The sequence below is a fragment of the Mesitornis unicolor genome, unplaced genomic scaffold (genome assembly GCF_000695765.1).
Source record: "Mesitornis unicolor isolate BGI_N332 unplaced genomic scaffold, ASM69576v1 scaffold8149, whole genome shotgun sequence".
Lineage (NCBI taxonomy): Eukaryota > Metazoa > Chordata > Aves > Mesitornithiformes > Mesitornithidae > Mesitornis > Mesitornis unicolor.
This window is the reverse complement of record NW_010207954.1, coordinates 23,287-34,227: the sequence shown is the minus strand read 5'-3', so window position 1 is coordinate 34,227 and position 10,941 is coordinate 23,287. Positions and strand designations below refer to the sequence as shown.

The 10,941-nt window shown below is 41.8% G+C and overlaps 1 protein-coding gene across 1 annotated transcript in view; it reads right to left on the bottom strand.

Annotated features, from left to right (window-relative positions):
* APPL2 (adaptor protein, phosphotyrosine interaction, PH domain and leucine zipper containing 2) overlaps positions 1-10,941 on the bottom strand; it is a gene marked incomplete at its 5' end in the record, with an annotated part of 32,934 nt that overhangs the window by 3,354 nt on the left and 18,639 nt on the right. Inside the window, 8 exons of the mRNA XM_010192320.1 lie at positions 769-821; positions 941-1,093; positions 2,297-2,385; positions 2,500-2,556; positions 2,634-2,676; positions 2,994-3,182; positions 4,280-4,438; positions 9,686-9,768. Of these exons, the coding sequence (XP_010190622.1) occupies positions 769-821; positions 941-1,093; positions 2,297-2,385; positions 2,500-2,556; positions 2,634-2,676; positions 2,994-3,182; positions 4,280-4,438; positions 9,686-9,768 (826 nt within the window). The remainder of the gene's footprint in view (positions 1-768; positions 822-940; positions 1,094-2,296; positions 2,386-2,499; positions 2,557-2,633; positions 2,677-2,993; positions 3,183-4,279; positions 4,439-9,685; positions 9,769-10,941) is intronic.

Genomic DNA, 10,941 nt, shown 5'->3' with positions numbered 1-10,941 from the left:
CCTGCTGAATGTGACTGCTCAAAGGCCACAACAGCTTGGTCTATGTTGCACAAGACACTGCAAAGATGGTTAAGCATCAGCCTGAGCACTCTCTGTGCTGCAGTGGAGCAGGACAGTGCGGAGGTGTCTGCTTGTCACAGCTGCTGTGCAACCATCCTCCCTCGCAGCAGGACAGCAGCAAGAGAGCGCTCAGATCTGCAGGTCCTGCTTTGGTTCCGCGAGTAGTTTTTTGGTGGGGAGTGTGGGTTGTAGACAGTGGTTATAAGCTGCACAGAGGGCAACAGCCTGGGACTGAGCCCCACGTGTGCTGGTAGAGGAAGGCCAGAACTGCTGACTTTTACTGCAGGAGGGAAAAGGGGCAGTAGTTAGAAACTTTCCCTTTGCTGAAAGCCACAGAGTATATGTGGGTAGGAAATGGCTACTAAACAGCCTCAGGCTTGAGCAGAATTATCACACAGTCCCATGAAACACTTTCTAAAGAAGTCAACAGCAACTTAAAAAAAAAAACAAAACCAAAACCAGAAAAAAGACAAAAAACAAGCAAACCAAATCTTCTGCCTTTAAATGGTTGAAATAAACCTAATCTGGAATACAGCTTGAACTGTCAAGGAAAAAGGTGCTTGTTTTCACAGGTAGTGATGTGTTTTTGAAAGACTGGCTTCTGAAAAGTAACTGTACTATGGGCCTGTTACTGCTGCTCCATGCTGTCAGGTGCTTTCATTAAGAGGCAATCATGACTGATTTTATCAGGAAAAATGAAGCACTAACCTTCCTCCTCATCTTTGCTGCTGTCTTCAGATTCCCCAAACGGGTTTGCACGCCTACGAAATAAGAATAAAAACTCTTAATTACAGATTCTGGTCGCCACACACACAAATGCTGCAATACCTCATTTTCTCCCTTGAAATCACTATTCAAGCCAGGGAGTCTCTGGCCATACCTGCCACCTCTGTTCTGGTCCAGGAATTCCATGGCAGGCAGTACGATATCAAATTGAATTGGTGTTCCAGGAGCAATGAGTTGTGTGGAGTCTTGAATGCCAGCTGATTCGTTGGGAATTATTTTATCATTTTCTGTATTCTTTACATTCTGGCTAAAGTGACAATGAAAAAAGTAAAAACATTTCAATCTGTCAATGACACCCTATACTTGCTTTGGAAGATTTCTTCCTGCACCTTTTCTCAAAGAATGAAATTCCAAGTTTCCCACAGCTATGGAAGTTGTAGCTACACACACCACTACACATGGTGCACTGGGTTTACTAGCAGCATCCTTCTATTTCTAGAAAGTTTTCTGGTTGCCTACAGGTGTAAAATGAAACAGCCATTTCCTTTGCCCAGTGAAATAGATGGCAATACTCTTCTATTTATAAATCTGTAATCAAAGAGAAACAGCTGTACTGTTAATAAAATTAGAAAGCAATTGACTGGCATTCCCCATGGCTGTAGGGAATCTCTGGAATCTGCAAGCAATCGCAATAGGGAATCATAAATCACAGTTAAGAAGATCTGAAAAAGGCTTGAATTTCTCAAAGTAGTATCTGTGTAACAACTTACAATTTTCTGACAAAACTTGCAGAGTTCACGTTGAAGTCAATGTGTCATGTTGAAGTCCGTGTGACACAAACTTGCCCTATTTTATTTATCACACTGCTTCTGAAAGCAGGATCTCAGTCCAGCACTTGGGCTTGAAAGCCAACTCTAATGATAAAAGTCTGAAGAATTCCCACTGAGCAAGATGCTAGGATCATGTGGACACAAAGAAACGATACATAAAAAATATCTGGTTTTGAATATAAGCATATCCTAGAGCATTATCAACAATTTTTGAAGGCGAGGAGCTTTACTGATTGACCTGAATGAGCAGTGATTATTCTCACAGCTGTGTAAGGCACATTCCTGTGACAGACTGACAGGAACTGCTTGAGGTAACACGCAAGAATACACTTACTTCAATGTACACTGGGGACTCTGCTGTATTATCCACATTACAAAGCATTCCCTAACAGCAAAGCACTTACAAATAAAGCATTGTGTTTGTTTCTGAAGAAACAGCAAAATCCCAATGGCAACCACAAGGAGCTTCAAAGCTGTGATGCGCAGCAGTAAGCATCACCCTCATCTCTTAGCATCCCTTACAGCTTTCAGAAGGAAACACCAGAAGGAGGGGAATTTGCTGGAACACATGGGCTGGTAAAGCCAGGGTCCAGACAGGGCCTTCTCCTGGGTGGCTGCTGCCCTGCACAAGGGGCAGGACTGAGCACACCGTCTCTTGTCCATGCAAGTGAAAACCTTACCTGGGGTGGTGAACTTCATGTTTTTTCCCAAAGCTGGTAATGGGAGTTACTGCTTGCAGGGCTGTCTGATTTAACTTGATTGCAGCTGCCTGTGAAAGCAAGACCAAACAGCAGTTTTACACACACGCTTTATATTGTCACATAAACAACAACAGGGAAGCAAGTTGGAAGGAATGGACTGAAAGATGGAAACAAGCTCCCACCTCTGGATTGTCAGTGAGATAGATCTGTCTGGAGATGTTGTTGATGGCACATATCCACTGGAAGAGAAAAACGAAACTGAACTCTTCAAGCTCACTTGTATACAAGAATAACAGCATTAAGAAAATATTTTTACCTCCTCATATTCTTTCTTGCTTTCTGCTTGAAGGGTTATACCGCTGAAATACAAACATAGTGTATCAGTGCTAGCAGTGGACATCAGGACTGTGTGACTCCAGGTCTTACAATAACATCACCAAGTTTGTATCTATTAACCACCAAGGGAACAAAACTCACGAATAAGCTGCAGCTAAAGGATACCGCACATGCTGTGCAGGCAGCTGTGGGGGAGGATGGGAAGGAACATGCTTTTAGTTTGGAAACACCCTTCTGGAAACCCAGAAAGGCTTGCTATTATAGCAAGCATGTTTTACAGGAAACAGAAGCTGAAAGGGTAGGTGTGAGTGGCTGTCCTCAAACAAAAGCTGTCTCATACACTTTGCCTGTCGGAGTAGTGATCTGAAAGCAGTATCTTCTGTCCTCACAGTCTACGGCCATGACAGAGCAGTTGTCCAGGTCCTGAATCAGTCCCCCAGCTACTGCTCCCCGCGGCTGACACATCAAGTTGCCACCTTGCGTGAAGAAATACAGCCTTTCCCAAGTTGTAGTCACCAGACCTGTTTTACTGAAGAGAAGATGCAGTGATAAAGGCTCGTTACTATTTAGAAATCACTCCAAACATATGTGAACCTGCAAACATATCCTGATGCTAATCTGAACTTCATGTTCTACCCTGGGATTCTTTTTATGATGAGTCTCTTAAGAGGTAAAAGCAGCACCTATTCCGAGCAGAAACTAATCCTTAGTGAAAGCTGAAGAATTAAACCACTTTTAAAAATCCCACATTAAATTATGATTCTTTGTGCTGAAATTGCTCATGCTGCTCTGCCTTGAAAATACCTTTTTATAAAAATCCAGCTTAATAGTATTTCATACTATATTCAATACCAAGAATTCTGTTATTCCTGAACTAGGAGATACTGCAGAGAATGTTTTTAAAGTAAGTATCTTCTGCACGTGGTATCTCAGAGTCCATCTTCTCCCTAGCTGTGGAATCCTCTCATATCCTATCCTATCAATCCAGCTATCAATATGCTATGAGGAATTAAGATAATGTCCACTCAAAAAAATGCTAGTCCAATAGAAATAAACTGATATTTAAACAAGCACATAAACAGGGTTACTATGTTACTATGCCACCAATATCCATAGCTCCTGAAGAAGCTCATGGAAGATTTTATTTGGAAAATCTGTGGAGGTAACTCTGTGGTATACATTCGAAGTCATGCACGTGCATTGTCCACAAAGCTTTTATTTATGTAAAGGAGGTCATTTATAAAAGCACGTATTAACTACAAAATATAGTTATTTATTTTTGTAGACACTATGTTTGCATTAGCCCTAAGAACTATGAACAACTTGAACCCAGCCCCATCAGTATCTGGTTTTTAGCCACTTGAATGCTGGATATCATCCCTGTACGTGAATCCAACCAGAAGTAAGCTGCTGTTTTCAGGAAAACAGCCTCAAATGCCTCTAATTTGGTTTAAGCTTCTAAAACACATTTCCAAAGATGACAGAGATACTTAGGAGCTGAAGGGCACAGCTAGCACAGTGAATCAGGAGCCTCAAACACCATTACCTGAAGAGTCTTTACACCCTAAAAAAAATAAATGTAGCAGCAAGTCAGCAACTAAACAAAGCAGCAGACAGCCGTCTTACTTTCTAAGATTAAGGTAGCCAGCCTTCTGGATGAGATTTCTATTGATAGCAGGTGAAGTTACATCAGAATCCGGGGTGTAAACAGACTCATTAACTGCAATTAAGTCCTGCTGGGATACCCTCATTTTTTCAGCTTCAGCATCCAGCTCTCCCTGTATACTGGGGGAAAAAAAAACCAAAAACAACACAAGAAACCCAAAGTCATCATTACTCATTTTATAACAGGATATAGCTAACATCTGTACACCACAGTGAACAAATATACCAGTTGAGATTATATTGGAGAGTAATGCAAGATAAAGTTCAGTTTTAGAATAGACTTTATAGGAAATACAATGTAAGACTACATGACCAAGGCTCTCTCTAAGGATTAATAAATGGATGCAGTTAGGGAAGACTGGAAGGAAGAGGCATACAACAGGGAACTGCTCCCAGAAAATGCCATCTGAGCCGAAGGAGACAAAATGCATATGCTCTGCAGGTATTAACAATGGTTTAAGGAAAACACGGCTATCTTTGGCAGGCTGGCAGCAGAAGTGCAGCCAGGATTTCGCCTTGCTCTTTATTTTGAAAGCCCAGCTTGAAGATGTTACCCTCAGTATGTCTCATACAGTAGCTGTGCTTTCTTTTTGGCAATTTGTACTAAACATAGTTATCTTCTTTCCCCAAACAGTACAGAGATAATGATCAGAATTATGAGACTGTTCTGTAAGCCTGAAATGAGCACACATGAGAAAGGTTCAAGTGGTGAGAGTAAAGAGTTCAATTCCAATTTTTTTTTTTGAGAGAGACAGCTTATAAAAGCTATGCTTGGATGAATTTGCACTGCTGAACATGTATAGATGTTGCTCTAGTACAGCAGCACAGTTCAAAGTAGGCTTCACTGCAGTATCCCTTGGCTTTCACAGAACTTTGTCTTATTCATGCAACTGTATAACATGCAGGAATTCCTGCCATAACACCACCTATTAACTGGTCACAGATTTTCAACAGTAAGTTTTCCCCGAGTTCAGAATGGTGTAACAACCAAATCTATAGCTCAAGCCTCATTTTAGCTTTAATTTTTGTTTACAACACTGTCTTCCACTTCGGTGCGATTCAGAAAATATCCTTGGTGCAGGCTGACAAAAGTGAGCTCTTTTTGAAAGTATCTGTAGAAATCCAGTTTTCTGAAAGCGGTAACTGTGAAAGGGTATCTGAGGGTAAAATTTAACTCTGAAAGTAAGTGATAATTCATTGCAGAAGCATCATACGGGTATGCACTGCAGTGTTGAACATCTGTGTTTTCATACCATTACTATCAGACACATTTGCCGTAAAGTGGGAAGCAGAACAGCCATTTTACTGCAACAAGCAAGCAAAGAGAAGTCAGAGTCATCATAAGCCAGTAAATACCTTATTTTTTTTCCACCTCTACTGTCAATCATTGGGAGCCACTTGCTTTGCAGAGCTTCCCAAAGACCACTTGGCAGTCCCATCACACCAATAAACCTGCCTTGTTTCCATCAGCCTTTGTAAGTCCCTGTTTCACTTGCAGACTCTTCTGATCCATACAGGGCAATGCAATGGGCATAATCAGAGAGTAACTAAAGGCCTGACATTTTGAAAATGCAGCATAATGAATATAATAATTTTAAAAATCACTATTGGATAAACCGTACATAAAAGGGTTTGGGTCTCCATCTCAGCTGCAAGCACGATTTGGTGCCTTTGTGGACAAGGAAGTAGAAAATGTTCTCAGACCATCTGTTTGCACTGCCCTTCTGTGAACTGAGGTCTGGCTACATGTCTGTGAACTAAGGTCCTGAGGGAGCTGGCCAATGTCCCCGCAAGGCTGGTCTCTATCACCCTCAGAAGTTCATTGCAGTCTGGGAAGGTTCCTAATGACTGAAAAACAGGCAAGTGTGACACCTGCTTGTGAGACAGGCAAGAAAACCAATCTGGGGAACTACAAGCTTGCCAGTGTACCTCAGTCCCTGGGAAAGTTACGGAGCAAATTCTCCAGCCATTTCCAAACACACAAAGGACAAGGCAGCAACTGAAAACAGCCAGCACAGATTTATCAAAGGGCAAATTGTGCCTGACCATCCCGATTGGCTTCTGTGATACAATGATGTGCTTGTTGGATGGAAGAGCAGCATTGGACGCTGTTTCACTTGACTTCATGGTTCCCCATAGTATCCTTATAGCTAAACTGGTGAAATACAAACTGGAGAAGTTGACTACAAGATGGGCAGAAAACACGGCTGGACTACTGAGCTCAAAGGGTTGTAAGCAGTGAGACAAAGCCCAACTGGTACCCAGATGTTAGTGATCTTCCTCATAGATCAACACCAAGGCTTACAGGTTTGCAGTCTTTAATGAGAGCTGTACAACCCATAGGAACAGATGTCACCAAATTGGGAAGACTGATTGACAGATACAGTAGAGTGAAGAGCTGCTGTTCAGAGGGACCTTGACACGCTGCCGAAATGGGAACCTCATGAAATTCAGCAAAGACAAATACAAAGTCCTGCCTTGGATGGGATAACCCCATGCTACTGTAAAGAATGGGAGGCATCTGGACAGAAAGCAGCTTTCAGGACCTGGGGGTTCCAGAGGATAAGCTGAGCATAAGATGGAGCTAGACCCTTCTTGGAGGTGCACAGTGACAGGATGAGGACAGTGGACACAAGCTGTAACCAGATACTGTGCATGCCAAGTGTGTGAGAGACAGACAGAGATGCCCAAAATTTGACTGGACGCAGCGCTGAGCACTCTGCTCTAGCTGACCCTGTGGAGAGTGGGCTGGGTGACCTCTTGAGGTTCATACCGCCACAGCTGTTCTTTGACTTTTAGAGAAACAATACTAGCAAATCTTTGATTTCTTTATTAACTTTTCCAAACTTGAGGAGTTATTAACTGTATTCAGGGTCCCAGGAAAACTCACGGAGTGGGAACATAAGAATAGTTGTAATTGCATACCTTAGAAAGCCATTAATACCTGCACCTATGCAATAAGCAACTTCCTCTCTACTTCCTGCCCAAGTGGTTAAAACTTTTGGAGAACACGAGCATGTAACACAGGCAGGACCAGAGATCCATGTAGTCCACCCTCCTGACAGTAGCACAAAACCTGTGCAAATGTACAAAGCAAGTACGAGTGATTCTTCTTCCTTCCTCCTCCCCAGTCTTTTGTAGAAGTTGGTGATATCCTATAGCTGTTGAAGTCATCTAGAGACAGAGCGCTGCACTTGAGTCAGCACTAAGCAGTATCTGACAGGCCAGATGAAGAGTCACTCTTGCATCATGGTGTTAAGTCTGCTTCATGTTAGCTTATTTTCAGCTTTTCCACATCTTTAGGAAGCTGAGACTTCCTGAGCTCCCACATCACCTCCAAAACTGACCAGCTGGGTGCATCTTACCACCTAGCCAAGTCATATGAGAGGCTGAGTTATAAAGGCTGAGTAATATCACCAGATCTGAATTAAATTAGACCACAATTTACAAGCTAGTGCCTTTCAAGCTCACGGAATTATTATTCCATGCCATTCCATTATTCCTTGCCAGTTCTCACGTAAGTGCTGGTTCAATGACTCTTTTGATCAGACTTTTTGTTGCATCACAAATTGCTTCCAACAAAACTGTCCTGGCACCTTCATGGTTCCTGAGACTGGATTCCTCTTCCTAAGGCATGTTTCTCCTATCTCCAAGGTAGAAAGGAGAGAAAAGCTGACAATTCTGAAGTTATATGCATTTGTAGTCGTTAGATTGATTGGTTACTGAGAATATTTTAGTGATCTGTCCTCTCTTATGTGTTTCTACACAGTCAGCAATATTCACTGTATAAATGAAAATACTTTTAAATATGAAGACTCAAGTTTCAGTCAGCTTAAACAGATGCAAGACTACATCACTGCTGAAATTCTGTAGCTGCACAATGGGCCTCATTGGCTTCTTGTTCCAAGAAAACAAATCTGACATAGGAAAAGCTTTTAGCTTGATTAGCAAACAGATCTGACTCACTGAGGCCTTGTGATCCCCAGCGCTAAAGGAAGAAAGGAGCGGGCAGCACGGTTTTCAGTGGCTGTGCAATCTCAAGTCATGAAACCACGTCCTTTGTCAGTAATTGCTAAGCTGCACAGTGCCATTTGGAATTCTGCAAGCCCCTCTTCTGTTTTTTCCAAAGACGTCTCACTCCTGTACTAGTTACGCTTGAGTTGTGTTTTCAAGCTTTGCTGTGTGACGGACTTAAAACAAAACCAGATACAGCAAATAAACTGAGCAGCCTGGTTTTGCTTCCATTTGCTACTATGTACTACCCAGAGCTCAAATCCATCAGACTTTGCAAAACAGGGCCTTCTTCTGTGGGGAGGATCCTTGCTGTACCTCTAAGACACAGGCAAAGTGCTCTGGCCTTACTAAAGGGTACTATCGCAAGGGAGTTTAAAAATGTGTCCTCCAGTCGGTACAAATGCAGAAGGATTTATTTCAGAAGTGAGAATGAAAAGATAGGTAAATAAGTATAGAGGGACAGGAAGTAAAGAATAATTTAGTGAAAGAATCTACTATACGGGGAGATTACTTATAACACTGTTCTCAAATTAACAAGTGTGCATTATTTAAAATGCCACCAGAGTCAGAATAAGTAATGATCTGGCTACAGTCCAACATGAAAGGTATGAAGCAATAAAGTGAAGGACTCCGTTTAGTGTTCCAGCTGATTTAAAATAAATTATTAATGTTCTCTCTACTATGATTACATTTTAAATGCAAAGCTTACATTTACAGGAACTTAATTATATAGAAAATGTCAATCTTCACTACAAGAGAGGGAAGGAGGGTGAAGAAAAACTAATGACAAAATTAGAGTACAAAAGGGAGGCAGTTTATTGAAACAAGGACTTCAGCAAAGCAGGCTGAACTCAGTGGACTGATACAGCCTATACTGGATGCAATGAGATTGTTCTCCAGGGCGAGTTTTGTTTGCCTTGTGTAGCTACACCACCAAACACTACAGGCCCTAAATCTTTATTTGGGAGATTAGCAGGTTATTGTTACAGACCCAGCAAATATAAGTACCTCTAATTCAGAATACACTTTAGCTCTGTTATATTAACTCTGTTAACCCACTTCAAGCCCAGATTCCACGCTTCGTGTCTATGAAGAGACACAGGGATGTTAAGAAAGCCCGTGAACACTTTACAGCATATAGCTCCTGGCTATACTGTAGAAATACTCTCTGCAGGGCACCAACAGCATTTTCCTTTACATGTACAAACGTATCACCTTTCCACCTGCTGCTTTAACAAAATAAGCCCAGCAATGCAATGCAAACATGGAAGAACTCTTATGAAAAAGAAGAAAAAACTTCAGAGGCACTCTCTGTTATGTGATGCACGTTGCAGCACTGAAGTATTGTGTTACCTTTGAACCATGTCTGACACGGATGACAAAAAGCTGTCCATTCTTTTGGAAAACATCTCTGCTCCTTTCTTAAAAAAGTTTATCTGAAAAATAATTAAACAAACAAACAATGGAGACTGGAGGTTGGCTTTGGGAGACAAGTAACAGACTGTGGGGACTGTGTGAACAGTGATGCCGTTATGACTGATATTTTGGCTAGTGATCAAACACATGATCAGAACAGCTGTGTTGCCTTTCTTTGTATTTCTCCCTTCTGCAACTTTCCACCCTTTCTCACACACGTAAGCTATTGGCTACTGACAGGTATGTTTGCAATGAACTTGCTACATTACCTAAATAAGGGAACAGGCAGCCTTCTCCCACACCAGCACTGTGCAGAATTGGGTCTAGTGGTGTTATGAGCCACTGCATGCAATGGCACCATATCAAAGGGAAGGGGACACAAATAATCCCTGAGATTTACAAATCCAACCTGGACCACCACCTGCAACCTCAAAATTTTTAGTCAGTCGGGAAAGTGATGCAGTGTAGCTGTGCTAGGAGAAGCCTTCACAGCAATCAGTTGTATCAGCTACAGATTTACCATGGATTTGGTTCCACTGAAGGAGCTAAACAAAAGCTACTAAGGCCAAAGTGCACATTTTGTGACAGAAGATGAATTCACTTGGCTGGTATGGCCCAGCAGGTGTGCAACAGCTGCAAAGCCTCAGTGTAAAATTGACTTTGCATTACCTGTGGTGGGGCACAGAGTCATCATTAGGGCCTACAGGCAACTCTGTGAAACATGGACATGGCTAGCACAGTGAGTAGCTTTCTAAAAAAACATATTAAATCAGTGAACTACTTCAGAAAGAGAGGTAAAAGCAAATTCTTGTCTGTTAAACAATTTATTACCTACTTCATCCAATTTTACTTGTGACTCCACTCCTTTTCCCTAACCTTGAGGATGTGGGATTCCTCTTACCTGTAACTCAGATTTCTGTTGACCACAGACTCCTCCTTACAGACAAAGGAGAGAAAGCATGCTCTCTTAAAGAGAGACTTACCTATCCTATTTCAGAAGCCTACTTCAGGAGGAGAGAGCCCTACATTCAGCTGAAGATAATGAGAGACTGACATGCCTAGCTTAGATGTCGATTTCAGTCTTCAGTCAAATAAACCCTGTATTAGCCACTGCTGCTTCTAAAAATTCCTTATGGCCTGCTCATTCATTGGAAATGTGAAATATGAGTTTTGAGTAATTAATAAAGAAAATA